The sequence below is a fragment of the Labrus mixtus genome, chromosome 18 (genome assembly GCF_963584025.1).
Source record: "Labrus mixtus chromosome 18, fLabMix1.1, whole genome shotgun sequence".
NCBI classification, from domain to species: Eukaryota; Metazoa; Chordata; class Actinopteri; order Labriformes; family Labridae; genus Labrus; species Labrus mixtus.
The window spans coordinates 3,694,854-3,715,767 of record NC_083629.1 but is presented as its reverse complement, the minus strand read 5'-3'; the positions used below and the strand labels follow the sequence as shown (position 1 = coordinate 3,715,767).

Sequence of the window (20,914 nt, the reverse complement as noted above, 5' to 3'; positions counted from 1 at the left end):
TTGAACTGGCACCTCTCCAGCTATACCAGACCAAATTCCAGACTAGGTCCGCATCGGGACATGAACCGGCGATCCTCTGTATCCTAACCCAAGTCCCAGCATACTGAGCTACTGCCGCCTGCCTTTAAAAGTCCCAGATGAGACAATGAAATCTATAATTTGAGTGAAGAAATCTCAAAAAATGGCGTAGGACTATTTGAAAGTGTTCTTTATTAAATTAAAATAATTGTCATTCTGTATTCATAGAGAGTGAGTCAAAATGTTGATACAATTTTTGAAATATTATGTTTATAACACTTGGATATTACATCATTATTGTGAAATCAATATACAAAACCAATCAAATTGCTGACATCTTTAGTCGCATATATTCGAAATAGAAATGGGCCTTCCTCATATTTTATAACAAAGAAACTTCCATCAAAAAGAAAAGTAGTTCCCTTCTTGCTTTAAACCTAGTGACACCTTCCTCCTCTCACTGATGTTAACACACAGCACCAACAAAAGAAGCGTGTTACATATCTGTGGAGCAGGATAGCAGTGAATCACATGTTGTGCTTATGTGCGTCCACCCTTTCACTTTGTACTGCACAGCAGTGTCTAAGAGCAGAGCGGCTCCCTCGCACCATTGTTGTCCTTGATGGCGTGATGTGAAGCATTGTGGAGGAAATTGCCTGCACTGCGGATGGGGGGTGGGGGGGTGGGAAGCTATTGTCATGATGCGTACTTCTACAAAAGATGGAAAATGGGATTCAGAACTGTTGACAATGTACAGAATGGTTTATGCAGTGATGTGTTCTGTGTGTGTGAGTTATTTGACGGATATCTGATTCCTGCAGCTGGAAATATTTGCATGAAATTTCCCCCTTCTGCTTCTCCAATATTCAGGACTTCAGCGGAGTTCTAGTGGAATAAATCACAGCTCTCCCTTTCCTGGTAAACATGGTCTATGATGTGATGATCATATTTCTACAAAACTTCCTCTTCATTTTGATACATCTGAATGTGGGAAAACTGCAATATGCTCATGAAGACTTCTCAATCAAAGTTAATCAATTATTTTATTCTTTCAAGAGGAGAGTTGCATTAAAATGTAAAAAAAAAAAAACTTTAACGGTATAGTAAGTAACTTTTCCTTAAAACATAAAATATAGAAAAATAAAATAAATAAACTGATACACTAAAGGCAGATAATTGTAACATTCGCTTTAGACCCAACAACACATTCTTATACAAACTAAAATGAATGGCAACCTGGTGATCGACTCTAAATTTGAAAATTTGAGGATTAAGATCTACGGTCGATTTCCACATTTAGGGCCCTACTGAAAGTTAGTGATAACAAATAAATCTGTTATTAACCCTAAAAGATAGTATAAGGCACTTTATGAAGGACATAGAGACACCTTCAAAATGTTGTAATATTCCATATAGTAGGATGCATAGATAGATGTTCTTTAGTATTGCACACATATACTTTGATACTTTGACTGATATGATATGAGTGTTTTTATAGAAGATGTGAAAAAAGTATATTCCTCTGTTTTAAAATAAATAAATAAATAAACATATAAACAGTTTATGGGGGACAGAGTCATTTGCAAGGCAAGTGATTTTAGCTAAGTTGAAGAGGCTGCAAGTATCTCATCTATCCCTATTACAATACTTTAAATGTTACATTTCCCAAAGTAATAAAGATAAATATCTCCACCTTAACACACATTCATGAAGATAATTGCAAATGCAGCCTCAAAACATAGTCCAATATATCATTTGATTTGAATAATACAAGCCTAATTGTTGCAGTATTCAGTAACGTATCCAGTATAAATCTTTATGCTCTTTATAAAGGTCGTCCACAGACTTTAGTTCATCTTTAAAAAGTTCTAGACAAAGGCCTGTGTGCTCTGTTTGATGCACTATTGTCTCATGCAGGCTAAGTATTTGTATCATACAATCACTTTGTTGAATGCTGCTGACAACATCCCTGATATCAATGTCCTCCAGTTGCCAAGGCCGGTCTTAACGAGTCTGATGTGTTGTCCAGTAACTTAAACTGGTTGAGCATCTAATGAATAAACACATGAGCGATCTCGAGCAATCCAAGATCATACAGAGACATTTCAACAAGTCTCTGTAAGGCCGTTTTAGCTAACAGCCCATCATCCTATGTTTGCCAGGTGGAGAATGCTCCTGAACAAGAACAGCGAGCAGATGCTCAATGGTATGAGGGGCCGAGTCCGTGGTCTAATTGAAATGAGCTTTTACTTTGTGTAAAGTGCTTTAATGCTGCTTTTGCTTGCAGCTGAAAAAAACATTATATCGAGGTGTTAAAAAGAAACGACTGCTAATGGAAACACATTTGTTCTGTTGACTGTGTTTATATTGATTTGCATGCACCCTCGAGTCTCTTTCGTTCCTCCTTGGATTTTCATTAGAGCCAGTCTGAGGCAGCTGAAGCCTCTCTTGCGTCATGTCTGAGACTAGACTCGCTGGTGGTTTTTCACAGCCCGGGGCGCTGCTTTAGCCACACAGGCTCACAGACAAGAGATCATCCTCAGTGTACGCTGCGGAAGTAAAAGGGGAGGGAGCAGAGGGTAAGGACAGTGTGGGCGTGTGTGTGTGTAGGATATCTAGAGAGGCATAGTGTTTCCCTCTGGCCGAAATAGCTCTGCCCAGCAGGGAGTTCTGATAGCCTGTCCGACGGGAGTGACCTCATCCCCAACCTCAAAGTAATGAAACGACTGGATGTTGGATAAGCTCAGGGAAAAAAAAAAGCCTATGTGACTGAGTTGAAAAGGGTTAGAGGAGGGACTTTTTTGAAGTGTGGTAAACAACCTCCATCTGTGTTCCCCTCCTCTACTTGTGAAGGTGTACGACAGCCAAGTGTACCTGCTGTTCCTGTCTGCTGCCGTCTCTCACAGCAGTAACTCTATACTGTGTCGTCTGCAGGGAAAACACTGATGATAAAAGCATCATACAGATAGATAATAGAGTACTTCCCTGTGTCGTTCCCTGGGCCTACAGTAATTGTTGTCACATCGATATACCTGAAGCAAACCTGTCCCTGGTAAGGAAGTGGGACCCCGTTGTCATCATTATCTCCTGCTGAGGTTAGTCTTGTGTGTCTCCTCGTGGGGCTACATGTCAGACCCATGTCAAGGGTCGCGCCATGGGATCATGAGTACAGACACTCTGCGGCTGTGATTTCCAAACATACCAACCAAAGGAGAGGCCAGCAAATGGACACTGGATGGTTAATCTCAGGTAGTATTTCAAACATTCTGGTGATATGTCTTTTGGGATTGATGAATATCCCTATTTATGATGAAATATAGTGGTGATAAAAATGCTGCCAATGTTCAGTGCATCCTGATCAAGACTGAAGCCAGAGTGATTGATTGATTGATTGATTAAGTTTAGTTCAGACATATCAAATAAAATCAAACATATCAGAAATACAAAACAAAATGAAAAGCACGAAAATACAATAAACAAAAAACAATGTTCAAATTATTTCGCAAAAAAAGAAAAAGATAATTATGGATGGAAATAAACAACTAATTTCAGTAAAAATATGGAAATAACGGAATAAAATTCAAGCTTCCAAAGTTCTCAGTTGACAAGTTTAAAGTAATATCCATCTTATGACTTCTAACATTTCAGTTTTTATCGTTCCTTTTGGCTGTTTCAGTAACTTAATGATCTGTAGTGATTTTCCTTTTTTCCATGTTTAAGTTTCACGTAAATTTCACAAGTAGCAAGTGTGTCTCCATTGACTTGATATGCACTGTGTTGAAGTCAATGGAGACCCACTTGCTCTCCAGTGGTGCTGCAACCTCCTTGTGTGTTATATGGACAAACTACACCTGTGTTTTAACTGTCATGAGGGTGAGTAGATGATGACAGAATGTTCATTTTTGGGTGAACTGTTCCTTTAAGTAAAGACAAGATAATATATTGAACTCTAATATTGCATATGTATTGTCCTTTTTATTTTTTTCATCAAACAGGGCTAATGGAAGAGCCTGTGATTGCCGTATGCTGCAAAAACTGCGTTGACCAGTGGATGCTGACATCCGATCAGTGCCTCAAATGCAGGGCAGATGAGTTCTCTGTCAATGTACACAGGCTGACCAGTCTTGACAATGTTCACTCCATATTGGCTGGTGTAATTAAGATGGATTAACCCTTTAAGTGTGATTGTATCACATTCTATGCTTTAAGCTTGATTACCTCTGTTACATCTAGCTAATTGCCTTGTTCTAAAGTCAGTTGGAATTTTGCACTTGTTCAACAGCTGTAGATACAGAATAGTTTTATTTTTATACATTTTTTGTATTTCATGTTGCACTTAAGACAAATATTGTGTAATGTTTAACATTGCTATTGTTGCAATTTTAGCAAGTGTTCGATTTTATTTGTTAAAGGAAAGTAACAAAATATACAGTATATCCAGAACCAACTTGTCTTTATTTGACATATTCATGCATATTGCTGCGTAATGTTTATCAGATACAACAATGCATCTTGAAAAGGTACAAAGTTATAGTTTACCACATTATCTAATAAAACTGAAATATCAGGGTACTCTTCAGCAAAAAGTTGTTCTGCTGATATTTTGTCCTCCTCAGTTGAGAAAGGGTCAGTTCCAAAGCAGGAGACTCTAGTCAGTGAAGAGCCAACATCCTGCTGGTACATGTCTGCTGCTTGGGAGGCATGTCGCAACAACTCCTCTCCCAGTTTTTTTGGACATCCTCCTGCTGCCAAACAATTGGGTGTTCCTTTGCCTGTGAAGCAAAGCATAGGTCACAAAATGTCATTGTTGTTAAAATTCACTGTCAACTTTAAAATAAAAATAAAAAGTTCACAAAAAAGGATTGGATTGTGTGATACATGTTTTTTTATTTTATTTAACTCACCTAGGATTCTGTGTGCATTCCATGCATGTACAGCTCTTGTTATGCCAATCTTGCACATCTCAGCAGTAAGGTTAGATGTACAGTATCTAGTCACGTTGTCATCCATGTTGAGGACTTCCTGATCCTGCAGCTGTATGAAGGCCTCCTTCACTAGGTAATTTACCAGGTTATTTATCTCTACCCACATTCGCTCTACCGTATGATTCTGTAGACAAGAAAAGGGTAGATTTTTTTTTTTTATAACTAAAACGTAGATAATATAAAACCAATACTCAAAAGAATCCCCACTAAATTTAGTCTGCAAAATCAACACGGTGAGAGGAAACAGGATTATATCAGATGTAAAAAGTTTACAGACAGTATGAAGAGGTTTGATTAGGAGTCCAAGGAGCAGGACCATTGATGCATATGGGTACCTACAAGCACCCCCACTCAAGGGTGCATCTGGTTAAAGTGATATTTCGGTTTGCAGAAAGTTGGGTCCTATCAGGTGATATGCTATAGATATTCAACTCACCACAGTGTTTTTTTCGCTAGATCTCCTCGTAGTGCCCCCCTCCCTCCCTCCCACATTTTGTACATTAAGGAGACCGTTACCTCACCTTTGTTGACTGAGTTTGGCAATATGGTTGCCTTTGCAAGTTGTGTCTGTGGTTAGACAGCATCTCCTGCATGTAGAGGGACAAGTAAAATTCCCGGCCATGGTCGACCCTGACCTGGTCCCACATCCCATATTCAAGAACTGCTGATCTGTAAAATAGTGAAACATGACTCAATCAAATGTTGAGTCTGCAATGTAGCATAGACCAAGAATATTGCAATCTACTAGTGCACCGTTTTTGTGCATGACTCAAGTAGAAGTAAAAAGTAGTCATCCAAATAATACTTGAGTTAGAGTAAAAAAGTACTTGGTGAAAAAACTACTCAAGTACTGAGCAACTGTTGAGTAACATCTGATTAATTTGTGAAGACATGCATTTAATCAGACAAAAATACAAAATACTAATCTTCAGGTAAAGTTGAGTAATTCCAATCAATAAAATAATAGAATAAATAAAAATGAAAAATAAATTAAATATTTACAAAATAACAAATTACAGCACAAGAAACACACATTTCCAAATGTGATTGGTGAAACACAGTCAGGTGGTAGAGCCTATGACAGAAGTCCCTCTGTCTGACAAAATAAAACATTAAATTTATGTGTAGGGGGGATAATAATAATGGGTAGAATAGTGAATGGGTAAAGAAAAAAAGTAAATAGCTCAGTGTAGCCTAATGGAGTGTAGTAAGAGTACATTCTTCTTCACAAGTCTACTCAAGTAAAAGTAAAAAGTATGGAGATGATGTAAAACAATCTTAGAAGTACAATTTATCCAAAAACTTAATCAGGTAAATGTAACGTAGTAAATGTAACTTGTTACTACCCACCTCTGTAAATTGAAGAAATCCAAAATAACTTAGGCCTACCTGATTTATTGCCCTGCTGATAGCAACCTCTAATTGTGTGTCGGATACATGTCCCCTCCTGGAAATGTTGTGATGTGCACAAAATCTCCTGACATTCATTTCAGAACATCCTTGCTGCACACCTAATTGTAATAAATTTGTGGAAATGTCCGCGTGCGAGAGATTTTGAGCAATCATTTCTGTAATTAAATTTCCATAGGGCTTGAGTGACACCATCTCGTCCAGTCTTCAGACTCCTGCCAACCGAATCTGCTACTGTTGTACTAAAGACGTGCTAATCGCGGAAAAAAAAGCTAAAATACTGCTTCCGGTTCACCTTGTAATAATACATATATCCCTGCATTTTTGCATTTTGGATCAACATAGATTGGATTCTTCATGTTTATCTGGGAATATAAAAATCCATAATAGGAAAACAACACAAAATCCAATTTATGGCTATATTTTAATGGAAAATGGCTCGTTTGTTTGTTTTAAAATCTGCTACATATATTGAAAAAAGAAAAATGCCTGTTTTTTTGTTTTCCAATTTGAATTTCAGAATTGGAAATAGAATGAACGGAAGGTACACGGATAATTTTATCATTGATTTGACTTTTGAAAACAAAATTACATTTTTTTGGAAGGTTCATATTTGAGTTCTCGCCAATCAATCTTTAAGGACTTACTGCAAATGTCTGGACATTCTGATACCACTTTTTAAAACATAAACACATTCTTGAAAGGATGCCATCATCCAGGTAATGGGGGAAATAAAACAAGCTGTGGGTGTTAAGACACTGATGGACCATGCTTTTTCTATCAAGCTCACTTATCATTATCAGAGGTTAAATTGAACAGGAAGTGATGGGTGTTTGTCATGTCACCCTCACCATCCATAATATTTGTTCTACAGGAAGAACTACTGACTTAGAGCAGGATTTATGTGACTGAATACAAAAAATATTAAGATGGAGATTGTCAAAATATGTCCTATAAAAAGTCTTAAGTGGTTCAATAGGGGTTTTCCTTAACATTTCTGCAATCATTGTGTATTGGAAATGTATTATTTTACATTATTAGGCAGTGAAGATGAGAATCTAAACAGAATTATCCAGTGCAGTCTAAATACTGTATTATCAGCCAGCTTTAAGCATGTTAATGCCTTTGAATAATTCAGCTTTGGCATGAATGAATGAAGCAAGGGGAATAATAAAATTTTTTTACGGTCTTTCCGTAGCCACCCTCTTCAACAAACAACATTCATCCAAACCTTCACCCTTGAGACCTCCACAGTTAACACACATGGAAATGCAGCGAGCGCTGGAGAGCCCTTTGCTTCCACTTGAGCTGATGTCCGGCGTCTGACAGAAATGAACAAGGTCAGGTCAGTCAAGGCTAGAGCCGGATCCCTGAGGGGAGAGCCTCTGCTCATGAAAATGTAAATGCAGGTCCCATGTAGTGATTATGATCCCATGTAATTTGTAGAGCCAAGTATGGCCTCGGAAAACAGCGAATAGCCACCAGTGGACTGACCGTTTTCTCGTTCTTTTTAATTAAAGTGTCAGGGGAACGCAGACAGGACGAGTGAAGGGCGGTCGGTTTATGTTAATACATTTATGCATTGATCTTAGAAAGGAGAAAGGTTGTTAAAGTAATTGATATTGGCTTTAAATGTTTAATACAATAAATGACGATGTCATGTTTGATTTAGAAATATTGCATCTTGCAGTTTCTTCATTGATGAATGCATTTCCAAGTCTGAAGGCTTGATGTGGACAAATGTAAAGCAGTTCAAGAAAAAATGTACTATATTGCTTAGATGTTTTTTCCCCCTTTAAAACAAATCTGAAAAGATCTTCCCATATTCAGGGCCCTTTTCCACTTGGTAAAACAGACCCTGTGGTCTAAATGAAACATCTGTGCTGTGCTTTGGTCAAAATATAACATGAATCAAGCACCAGGAGGTTTGTGACCCTGTATAAACCAGCTCTCTCAGAACGCTCCGTTTTGGTGTGTGTGTCTCTTTAAATGCAATGACCCCCCCTGAGTTTTCCTGGTAGACATCACTCCTTCGCTAGCGAGAATAAAAAAAGCAGACCTACGCAAAAGTTTTGCTCTAGGCTGGGGGTGGAGTCCAAGAGTGGCGATACAGAGAGACGGGAGGGTATTTTTCTTTAACCAAAAAACCCACTGTGATGTCACAAGGAGAGCACATTTGAAACAGTATTTTTCTCTGTGTTGTAAGACTTATGCAGACCACAAACAAAGGACTGGATGGGTTTATTTCACATTTTGTGAGGCGGTAGACACTCAGGTTACCCAAATATATGTTCAAAAACACTGTCAAAGTGGATTTTTTCGAATATGTCCCCTTTAAAATCCGCCCAGTATGAGACAGAGTAAAAATGCTTTCAATTTTAAGACGAGACTGAGACCTTCAAAAACGGATCTTTTGTCCAAGACTGATTATGAGTACTACAACACTAGACAGGAGAACTGATATTTGCAGTATTTGAGCATAAAAAGTGTTTCTGTTTTGCATTAGGAAGGCATTTGAGGAGCATTGGGCCAACTTGAAATCGTTGTTGTAAGTAAGTAAAAGCGAACAGGCTCTAAAAATAATTTCCTTGACCTTCCAATATATAAAATATTTCAATGGAAATTGGTTGCAGTGGTGAGTGCAGGGTCTGCATTGGGGAAATTGTTGATTTATAAATGTGAGCAAAGAAAAAAAATAATTATAAAGTATAATGGAGGATTTAAAATGCAGAGAAAAAGTAAGAAATCAATACTTATATTAACATAAGAGGGAGAATGTAACACTAGAGTTTATGTTCTAACTAATTGGAAGTTATAATACAAAAGTACTAACCTTTAACGTTCTTTTTTACACTCCAATTTAAATATTTCACTCACACTATTATTAATTGATGTGCTCAGACAAACTTTTGACTTGTCTGATAACCTCCTAAGTTTTGTCAGTTCCTCTCAGTGCTCCATAGTATCCGACTGGGATGTATAAAAGAGTAATTCCCCACAGAGCTGTGTTCATAGATTTAAATTCTAAGCTGGTGGTTGTTTGACATGCTGCTGGTCTCAGTTTCACCCTGACTGACATGTTTCCATGCCCGATTCCGCACACAGCTCATCCCACACAACACTGCTCATCCCGTCTCAGCCGCTGCCAGCCTCCTCATGCAAAACAGGAGAGAGATGTTCAGCCACTGACAGACAGACAGACACAACTGGAGCAGGAAGAGAATACTTTTGGTCTCTTTTTCATAGACCAAATGAAATCATACTTTTTTTTAGACCGTGAAGAACTCTCCAAAAAAGTAGAGTGAAACCTGTAATGAATTGCCCTTGTGTCAGGACAACTTTTCCCATTGCCCTTGGAGGTGAAATGAGAAATTGCCATCATGCCTTGAGTATCAGAAAGGACAAAAAAAGCCATTGACTGAACACAGAACATATGGAGCATTTCCAGCTGATGCAAACTTTCATGTTTTGTAGCAGTGGTGTCAAATATTTTCAAGTTAGGAACCCTACTCAACACAGTTAGGACCCACATTGTCATGGAATGAGTAAAACTAAAAGGGGTACCCAGGTGCAGAACTAAAAAAAGGTTTAATTAAACAAAAAGGCAATGGCTCAAAAATAAGATTTACTTTCAAAATGTCCAACAGAAAAAATTACACAGATCTGACAAACAACTGAAATTCGACAATGATCTGACTCAGAAGCGAAGAAACACAGAGACTAAATAGACAGGGTTAATCAAACCCAGGTGAGACCAACAAGACACAGGTGAGGACAATCAAGGCAATCAAGACTGGAGGGAAACACACAGAGGCAGAGAGAAAATACAAGACAAGAAACACTGAGGACAACTATGAAATAAATCATGAAACACTGAAGACACACAGAGAACTCAACGTAGACAATACACACTAGAACATTGAACACTGGGATAAGATATTAACAACATAAAAACACTAGAAACTAAACTAGGAAACGAGCACTACTAAAACAGGAAATATAAATCTAAACTCTGAGAATACAAAATATACAACTTAAACAAGACCAAATCATATCACACTAGAGGACCTCGAGCTGCACATTAGGAGGCCACAGCTGAACTTTGGGATTCATTGTATTAGACTAAATAATCCACCAGGGCATGTGTAAAGTAGCAGACTCACTGCTTGCTCAGTCAACAACATGGACAAGGTAGGCCTTACTTAGAATTACCATTCTACACTTCATTACAGCCCATCGTCTTCTCTGCTGGGACAAATCAACACCAATCCTGACTGCCGTGCACAGGCAGCAAACAAGTGCATCAATCAGTGTTGCCACAGAGACACTGATACCTACTGAATATGGATGTAAAAGGCGACTCATTTCCTGGTCGCCTTAACAGATATTTAGATACAGACCAACCAACCTGTCCAAATGTAAGAAAACAACCAGAAAATTGTCTTATATAATTTAAACTCTCCACAGTTTATCGTTTAGCAGGGCTAACGTTAGCAGTGCTCGCCCCGCCAGCGTTCAGTCCTCCCTGCAGGTTAAAAGCCTGTGCTAAATGTGGTTACGCATTGCTCTGGTTTAACCTGACACCGCCTACATACATTCTTATCTAAATTTTCTATATCAAAATACTGCCAGTCTGCGCTGCTCCTATGAGAAGGTATTCATTCACTGAGCTTCTTTACATCCTGTTAGTAGAGCAGAGAGATCAGGCCCATTAACCAGAGCTGTTTTAACATTTCTTCTGACCACTATCGAAGACCAACATTTACAAATATTAATGGCTAACTTCACCGACTAGTAATTCTGTTGCCGGCTAGCGAAGGTGATGACATTTTTTTAGAATTAGCTAACTAAACGGGCACATCATGACTACTGATTAACGTTAGCATAGATAAAATATAATGCCAGATTGTTGCTCACCAAGAATTTCAGAGCACAGACTTCTTGAACGGTCTCTTAGTACAATAAATCACACGGAATGAAATATAATTTGTCTGATATTCAGAGTAGAAATCTCCAAAGGCATCAATAACTAGAGTGCATTAACTGATTTATCATCTACTTGTCACTCAGAGCGGCCACAACCCTAGTATTCACAGCTTTTAGCCTTTGTATAAAACCAACAGTTGAGCTCTTTCTATATTTACTCTCCTAACTGTTGCTAAGATTCAGAAATGATGGATGGCTGTAAACATGTTTTTATTCTACTTTAAACTTGGACATTTTTTTTGAGGCCCAGTGGGGACTGAGTTGCTTTGCAACCAGCCTCAAGTGGCCACGCTGCTTGGTATTACCATCAGTCTTGATTTCCTAAGAAGTTAATTCTCTCCTCTCCCACTCTTCCCCAGCGGTTGCTGATTGGTTTTCCATAAACACTTTTTTTTTGTGAAGGAGATTGCAATTATCTCAAGGACCTTTGGTTTTATGATGATCAAGTTTGGATTAATTCTAACCGACAGTGCAGGTGCTCTCCTTCAGCTTTCTTCTTGAGGAAACATACTTAACATTTTTGTGCATGCCAGAAAAAGTGGGACATTGGATACACAGTTGGCAGATGGCTCTATAGACAGCAATTAATGGTTGGTGGAAATGTTTGTTATCATTCACCTTGTTTGAGGACTTAACTCCGTCTAAGCACCTGTCAGGTATTGAAACAGATCAGTTGAGCAATCCAAACATGGGAAACTATAATTTTGGAAATAATGTGCATGCAGGTTTGTTCCCAGATAGTCAATGATTATTTTCCATATGAGGACTGAAATCGTTTTTCTTTACTTCCAATGGACAATACCAAATTTCAACCTTACGCTACACTAACTAGGGTGAAGTGATTCCTGGGAGCTCTTGAGCTCCCTTTACAAGTAGGTTCCTCTGGATCAGTGGTGTGGAGGGCCTGCTGTTATGGAACCCTGACTCCAACTGATACAACTGTTAATATCTGACTTACATCAATTATCATTATTATAAATATTCAAGTGAATCTAAGAGCTGGTCTACTTCAACTTCTGTAATCAACATAATCCATCCTCCCTGTTTCATCATCATCATCACAGTTGCTGAATGTTAGACTAATCAGTCTAACATAGTTAGCTGTTACTGCTAATACTACACATACTTTTACCTTTATTACTGACATTGTAACAAATCTAAAGTCTTATTCATTGTTGATCTGTTTGTGTCTATCCTTCTACTTTCTGCACCTTCCCTTATCCCACCCAACACAGTTTCAGCAGATGGCTGTTCATCATAAGTCTGGTTTATTCAAGGTTTCTGCCTCTTAAAGGATGTTTTTCTTGAAACTGTAACTTTGCTAAATGTTCCTTAGTGCTCATGATGGATTATTGTTGGGTAAATAATATACAAAGAGCAAACCTGCTCTTTTCTAAAGTGTCTTGAGATAACAAATGTTAGGAATTGGCACTATGCAAATAAAGATTGATTGCAGTTATTACTGTTGGTAGCAGTTGAAAAGTAATTCAGAAACATGAATCTGAAGTTAAATCAAATTATCTTTTATGCATAATGACCATAATCCTTAAATAAATTGTGCATCTTAAATCTTTTCTGATACCATGTCTAATATTCATCAGCGAGTGCCAAGACTTATCTTCACATATCTGAATACAGAAACCCTGAAGTCATCATTTTTAGGCAGGTAAATACCATAAAGCAGAATGCGGATTTAAGATTATTTTGCTTAATATTGGAATTTGTCAAATAGCCAGAATGCAAATATGGACTGGGGCAAACTTTTAAACTCTTTACACGTAGTATAGTTTTGTTTTAATTATTCATGACAGTTTTACAGAGAGCATTTCATTCAATAGTGATGTCTTCTATATTTCTTGGCCACCAATTGAAGTCTCCTCAGCTGGAGCTGGAGCTGCAGCTCCTCAAGTTAGGTTGAGTCTTTGGGCAGATGAGTGACAGGTGTTCTTTTTGTAACTCTCTTCTAGGTCTTCAGTTTTCTGCTCTTCAAGCTATCTCACACTAATGCTGCATTCAGTCAAAGTTTGCTTCATCCTAATTTGATAACAGAACAGTGTTTCAGTATTATGAGAAAATATTTCTTGTGTTTTATTGTGTTGAAACCATACACTGAAATTAGCAAATAAATCAAATATGAAATAAATATTTTGTTCACACTAATAGGATTGTTACCTTTGCCAATATGTAGACTTCAGTTCTTGTTTCTTGTATATTGCTCTTTAAAAGCCGATTAACATCCACATGAGAGTCTGAAATTTGACACGAGAGCTAAAGACGTTGAACTAAAACCAACATTAGCCTTTAACGCTTATACCTGCTTATCTATGTCACATTGCCCAACAACCCTTTTTTTCCAAACTTAATGAACCAAAAATAATGTGAATTATGGCTGAAAAAAGCTCAGTTAATATCACAATGAAGCGTGCACCTGTTAGTGAGCCAGCTGTGGCTCATTTTATACTTCAATGACACCTGAAAATGTCAAGCTTGGTCAGTTTAAATGCTAAACGGCTTGGTCCCTCTTCTGGTGTTAATGGCTTGGCCAAGGGAGCATTTCTGATCTGGCATCAAAAACCTTTTTTTTTTCTTTTCCTTTTCCAGAAATAAGAAAATAATCTGGACAGTACCTTGGAATATGGATTTCAGTTGGAGCTTTAACTACAGCTTCCAGAACAGAGAAGCTTATGAAGTAACATAAGGGGTACGTAGATTATTTAAAAAACACTGATTGTTAGCAGCTTTGTCTGAACTCTGTGCTACTTATTTAGTCACTTCTTATGTGAAGTTGGCCCAAAATCGTCAATTATATGTGTCAAATTTGCTCCGTGATATAATGTAATTGGCAGCTTGATTTTCATGCAGACACAATTCAGTTTTTTTCAACACATGTTTACATCATACATGAGGACCGATTTTCATTCGTTCCATTGTAAAAATGTGGCTAGAATCCTTGGATAAGTGGCACATGTTAAATGGTCCCTTTTCACCCAGGGTTATTCTGTTAATTGACTTTTTTTGTTACAGAAGCTTCAAGGACTATCAGGTATTACATTTTAATGTAAACACAGTTTTCTGTCTTTAATCAGATTAGACCGAATGAAATCATCGATATGACCACAAAAGGCATTGTGCATCTTTTGCGCCTTTGCAAATAAGTCCCATGCAAAGGGTTGACTACACCCCTACTGCACTGCAGAGCAAACAACATCTCAGCGCTCAAGTGAGTTGGTGGTAACTGCGCTACACTTTTTACATGAGATGTCAGGGACAATAATTCCATCTCTGGATGACCTATAAATAAATGATCTGCATATGTATTCTGGAAATATTACTTCATCATTGCCACTGTTATAACAATCAAGGGTTTAATCAGTTTGTGTCTGGCAGAGGCTTGACCCATACAAGCTCACTTCATCCACTTGTGAAGAGAAGGTTTATGCACACAGTGGGGATGTGAGGGTCTTTCTCTGAACGAGTTGTCCTTGTTTGGTTCATCTAGGTAGGACACTTTGTTTTAAACCTTGAAACTAAAATATTTTTTTTTAGTCTGGCATGATAGTTTAAGTGTACCCTCCTCCTCAAGCTCATCATCATCTATGTACAGTATATATGGACAGACGTTAGCTCTGTCAGCATGAGAATAAGGTCTGCACAGGAAGTGCAAAAAGCTTCTCATTTATTTGCGAAACAAGGAGCAAACTGCATGCAGCTGGACAACTTTATGGGTGTTTGCGGTTGAATATCATTTGTGGTATATGCTTTGTGAATCAGAAACTGTAACAGAGCAGATAGCGGGAGCAAATGATGCAAACGATTTGGTGCCACTAGCGCCAGTATTCAGGATACACAGTAAAAAAAATATTTTTCCAAAACTCTCTTTTAATATGCTAAGTATTATGTTAATTTATATTTTAATTAGCAAACTCATCAAATGTCATCACTGATCATAACAACAAATACATTTCTATGAGCACAAGACTCACTCTGGGTCGCTCAGTTTTTTTCTATATTTGGATGTATTATGATCATTTATAACTTCCAAGTCTCAAACGATGTGTCACACACTTCATGAAGATGAATGTGCTCTGATGCTATTGTGACTCTCTTGAAAGGCAAAACCATTGGATTTTTGTTGTGAAGTGGCCTTACCTGGGCCTGTCGCTCACCATTCTTGACATGGAAAACGCTGCAGATGACACTGTGCGATAGCCTCGTGTGGATAAGCAGTTGCTATATCGTGTTGGATTGAAGCAGACGGCAAAGAGGCCAAGAGGAAGCATTGAGATAAGACCCTGCCTTTAAGTGATAAATGAAGTATTCAGACCTTTTTTATTTCACTCTTTATTTCCTTGTTCCCCCTGCCAGAATCAAAGAGAATGTCTTTCAATACGTCCTCCAGTCAACCGTTTGAAAAGGTAAGTGTTGCAGGACCTATCCACGCTGTCACACAGCTTGTTTTTTCTTTCTTTTCAGCAGACATATCAAAACACTGTGGCATTTCAAAATGCTTGAGATTTGACTGGTGCTGTCTCCTTAACATATGCACTGCCTCAGACTAACAGTCTGTTAAGTGTTAAGACACCGCTGTCTGTCTGCCTATTTTTATCTGGTTATTTATAGGCAATATATGTTTCTCTTTTGGCAAACACAGTGCTATCAGATTGATCTGAATGGCTGCCATGTGCAATTTATCGGTACAATAAAGAAGCGACATGACACATGCACAGAGAAATCAGCTAAAACTGTTATTTAAAGAGGTCATGTTATGCCCTTTTTGGGGTTCGTATATTTAATCTATGTACCTACTTTTGTACGTTCACAATAGCTAAGTTTGAAAAAAGTGTCTGTTTTCATGTACTGCTCCTCCTTGCTCCCTCTCCGCTCTGAGTCCGTCAGCTACACTCTGTTGAGACCCCACGTGGGACAAGTCTGCTCTGATTGGTCTGCCGATCCGCTCTGTCGTTATTGGTCAGTTGCTCAGCGCAGGGCTTGCCACAACGAGCCAATGGGCTTAGATCAGTGATCTCACGCTGACAATGACGCAACACTGACACATTGTTATTGAGGGGGGCTAGAACCAAGCGTTACATGCAGCTAATGCTACAGCTAACAGGAAGACGTAGGAGAAGCTGCGTTTCCGCGGACTTTTAATTTTTGCACATAGATGTGACTAAACATGCACAGGACACTAACTTGGAAAACACACTAAAGAGCATATTTAACCAGAAAAAGAAGAATATGGGACCTTTAACTCTGTGCTGTGACTTTTCCAAAAGTACTCTAGCTTTTTGTAAAACTCGATTTTGAAATAGAATATTAACACCTTGACCGGCGCAAAGCAAAAAAAATAAAAATACATGGGATGAGGCACATCCAGACTGGCATTTTGCCGCTTCTGAAATATGGTCTTTAAAAATAGAGTACATAGGCCTTATCAGATCACATATATTTATAGGTAGAGATCTGCTATTTGCCTTCAGCTTTCAGATTTTCCTGTTGGGGGATGCAGCTCTTCCCAGAGAGTGACAGAGAAGCTGTGGTGGCTGCCACATTTCACACTCGTGTTTCCTAGAACAGCGTATTCAACAACAATAAAGTATTTCAACCTGCCAACAGCAGTGATTGTAATTTTCTATCTGCCGGTGAGAACAAAATGTGCTCATCCATCTGTAACCACACAGTAGTATGTTTCTCACACTAATTGTTGTGCTTTGTTTGCGACTGCACCAACACAATGTACCCATGACAATGTTTTGGAAATCAGTTCTGTCATGGTGTCAGTGTTTCTCATAACAGTGGCTTGATAGAGTCAGACAATTGCAACGGCTTTTTTTTTGGTAACCAAGCGCAGTTAGAGTTTGTGGTGCAACCCAGAAATCCAGACTCAAAAGGTCTCTCATGAGTTTTTTTCAGAACAGGTCTTAATTTTATCTTTAGAACTTATAAATGCATTGGTGCTGTTGCTTTTTACATTGGTGCTGTTTTTTATTGCATTGGCGCTGTGGCATTTTGCATTGTTGTTGTATTTGTGCTTGTGTTATGCTATTTGCATTATTTCCGTAGCTTTTTGCAAAGCAATTAGGATATGCATTTGACAGACATCTCCTGGCCACCGTACTGGATTAATACAACAACAAAATTCTTACCGACTGCATCTTTTACACTTCTCTTTGTTGGCTGATGGATGAAAATGGAAGTGATGAATAATACTATATACTTTCTGTTTAGCACAAATCTCACCAACATCTACTAGTTCTGCTAGTTTGTTTTTTGTGCACTTGAAAACGTCGGACCAGTATTTGCACACAGGTCTGGCTCTGTATATGTGCAACAAAGTGAAACAGGAATGGGTCACGACAAATTCCTTTAAAGAAACAGCGAAGTCATTTTTTTGTTGTGTGGTTAGCTTTGCTGCTGCACTTTTAGGAATATTTTCCTAACCCACAACCTACCTTATGCTAATTTATCTGTTTGTCAAGGGGTTGTTTATAAGAAATAAATTAACACAACAAGCACTACTCGAGGTAAAATTTATGTTTTTCAAATGAGCAACTTCATTCACTGATGAGGTCACTACAGTTGAAAGCTCCAAATAATAAATAAAAAGGGTATTAGGTGGGCCTTAAGCAGCCCACAAGTACTTGCATGTCAATGGATCTTAGCCTGTCTCCATGACGATGAAGTCTGTGCTTTAGGTGGTTGTGGGAAGAGCCAGTAAGTCGACCTTAGCTGGGATGGTTTAGTCAGATATCTTCTATTCCATGTGGGAGAAAATGAAAACAGATCTAAAAAGACATATTTAGAAGAGGAAATGTTCTGTTTGCAGTCTGGTTCTACTAAATGACTGAATATGCAGCGACTCAACAGCTTATACAGGAGAAAAAAAAACTGTTGACAACAAGCAAACCAATAGCAAATAAAATAGCCTCTTTCAGACATATGCTGCATGCACTGAGCCTCAAATTAGATTTCACTTGTTTGTATAAGACTAACAGAGATTCACACATATGAATAGACAAACATAATTTTGTGTAGCTTGACGCTCTGTTAGGATCTCTACACGAGCCTATCAAGATACAAAGATAACAGTGAACTCTTGAACTCCTTGTGCTGGGTTTATCTTTTATTTTCTTTTAGCGACTTTGACATTCTCTGGTCATGTCAGACGAGAACTAAACGCTGACTGACAGTCTGCGATTTTCGCAGATTAAAAGTAGAGGCAGAAATACACGAGAAGTCATGCATCACTTAGAAATGCCAAAGGCAATTCTTTTTCTGGTTTGATTTGGAGGGCCTGAAATCCTTCGTTGTGGACTGTGCTCTGTGGTAAGATGAGCCTTTAAGGGAGAACTGAGGCGCATAATGAAATCTGCCAACCGAAAGCAGCTCACAAAGTAAGAAGAAAAGTTTATTTTATTGTCATTGGCACCTTTTATTAAGCTCTCACCGAGATCCACGGGGCTGTTTATTAAGGATTCTCTCAACATTTGAGGCGCGATCTTGAATAACAGGTTAGAGTGGAGGTTTAGCATGTGCATATTGACATGTGAGCAAAGCAACACTTCCCCCTGTGAGAGCCATGCATGACCCGCAGATACGATGCTTTGTGACAGGGGCCTCGGCTCTGTGCGGGCCTCTATAAAACATTTATGGGAGCCTGGTGGGGTCACCTTGGGATTGCTGCTCATTGTCTGACTACAAAAGCTGGACCCCTTCCGGGATTGAATTAACATCACTTTTTCCTCCTGCAGGTTCATGAACCACTGTCAGTCTGATTCTGAATTGTTAAACAAGGAGATAATGGACGGAGCTAAAACTCAAGAAGACAAAGGAGATCATTCTTGTCTACATTTGAATAAATTTAAAGTTATGTCTCCTGGAAATAAAATGTCAAATGCTACAGCAAATACATTTTGTCAAAATGTTATGGAAGACCAGAATGTATTTTTTATTATTGTAACCGGGAAATGCTGTGTAGGTGAACATGAAATGAATCAAATGTTTTTTAATCACTCACTGTGTCATTGATCATCTGCTGTCCACATGAAACGAGCCCAACAATGACAACTGTGTAGTGTTGTAGTACTTGAAATTGTTCTTGGTTTCAAGATCGGTCTGAAGACCACTTTTTGATGGTCCCTGTCTCCTCTTGGAATGGAAAGCAATTTTATTCGGTCTTGTCTCGGTCTCAAACCCAATTCACACATACTCTGTACGCGCCGCGGTCCGTCAGCGCCGCGCACTATGTTGTACTTAGCTTCCACTCTAGTCAATCATTGTGTTCACACAGGGCGTGCTGCGGTCCATCTCCGGCGAGTGCCACCAGCGCCACTACGCTCTGCTCCGTTTCAAATACGCAGCGAGTCTATTTTTGCCGGAGTACGCTGCACGCATGCGTCAAGCATTTCATTTAAAGAGACACACACACCAAAACGGAGCGTTCTGAGAGAGCTGGTTTATACAGGGTCACAAACGTCCTCTGGTGCTTGATTCATGTTATATTTTGACCAAAGCTGTTTGAAAAGGTGGAAAAGGGGGATAATATGTCCTCTTTAAAACAGAGTAGTATATGAAATGTCCAAGAGTCATTTAAAAATGAATGCAGTGTCACATGGAACATGGCAACCTTGTGGGGAAAGAAACACATGTCTTTGAAATTTACGATGGAAGCGTCTTAAAATCTGTTGGAATAGTTATGTTTTAATGGATCATTATAACCAATGTCTCACAATGTCAATACTAATTGGTGGAAGTGATGTTTTGTGATTGACGGTTCATTTAGATGTAGTCATCAGCAGTAAGCACAACAAGATAAATCTGAGACTGGGAAGAGAGTCTGTAACTTTAAGACAAGATGAAAAAAAAAAAATCTTGCATAATGTCGCTTTAAGTCTCTGAATCTAACTCCAACTAATGCCAGCTTGCACATATCCTCATAGCATTGAATTCAAAAAGGCCTTGCATAGTTGATGACTAATGTACAAACATGTGACCAAGTACTATTATGTGACAGCACCTTAATCAGCATTGCATGTAATCTCTAACTTTCCAAACTTTATCTACACATACACCCGTCCACACACGATATTGTAACAAAGTTTTAAAGCTGAGTAATAACTACACTTTAAATAGGCTTAGCAGAAAGCACAGCTGCAAGCACTCCACGTTTAACCTTGTCCATACAGCAAAAAGGCAAATCTGTATGAGTGGAAGTTTTGCAAGCTCAATAAACAGCAGATAGAGGCTCTTTCATCACTGTGTCATCAGTCTCCAGAAAGGGAAAAGTACTGCCTGACGCTACATTATCAGCTTTAGTTTACAGGTCTTGTGGAGATTTGTGGACAGTGTGTTACGGTCCCATATTTTTAGGTTTTATGGCATCACTATCACTGACATCTTGTTGATGACATCAAGTTGTGGGGAGTTTGTGATCGTTTTGCTAATGTGGAATATAATGTGTGCTGAAGGTTTCTCTGGCTCGTTTCTTTATCTGTTGCTTTTTACAGCAGCTGAAC

The 20,914-nt window shown here is 38.5% G+C and overlaps 1 protein-coding gene and 1 long non-coding RNA gene across 2 annotated transcripts in view; both read right to left on the bottom strand.

Moving 5' to 3' along the window:
* Window positions 1-20,914, bottom strand: part of LOC132993047 (uncharacterized) — a 329,764-nt gene that overhangs the window by 29,696 nt on the left and 279,154 nt on the right. The gene's annotated exons all lie outside the window — the stretch shown is intronic.
* Window positions 4,455-5,749, bottom strand: LOC132993504 (uncharacterized). The gene is made up of 3 exons (XM_061063376.1): window positions 5,525-5,749; window positions 4,923-5,127; window positions 4,455-4,790 (listed from the first exon to the last, which is right to left on the bottom strand). The coding sequence occupies exons 1-3, from the start codon at window positions 5,648-5,650 to the stop codon at window positions 4,486-4,488; spliced, it is 636 nt and encodes a 211-aa protein (XP_060919359.1). The 5' UTR covers window positions 5,651-5,749; the 3' UTR covers window positions 4,455-4,485.

Coding starts and splice junctions, on each gene's coding strand:
- LOC132993504 (XM_061063376.1), bottom strand. CDS start 5,650: ATGTGGGACCAGGTCAGGGTCGACCATGGCCGGGAATTTTACTTGTCC. Junction 5,128..5,524: donor GCCAAACTCAGTCAACAAAG/GTGAGGTAACGG, acceptor TCTTGTCTACAG/AATCATACGGTAGAGCGAAT. Junction 4,791..4,922: donor GAATGCACACAGAATCCTAG/GTGAGTTAAATA, acceptor TTTGCTTCACAG/GCAAAGGAACACCCAATTGT.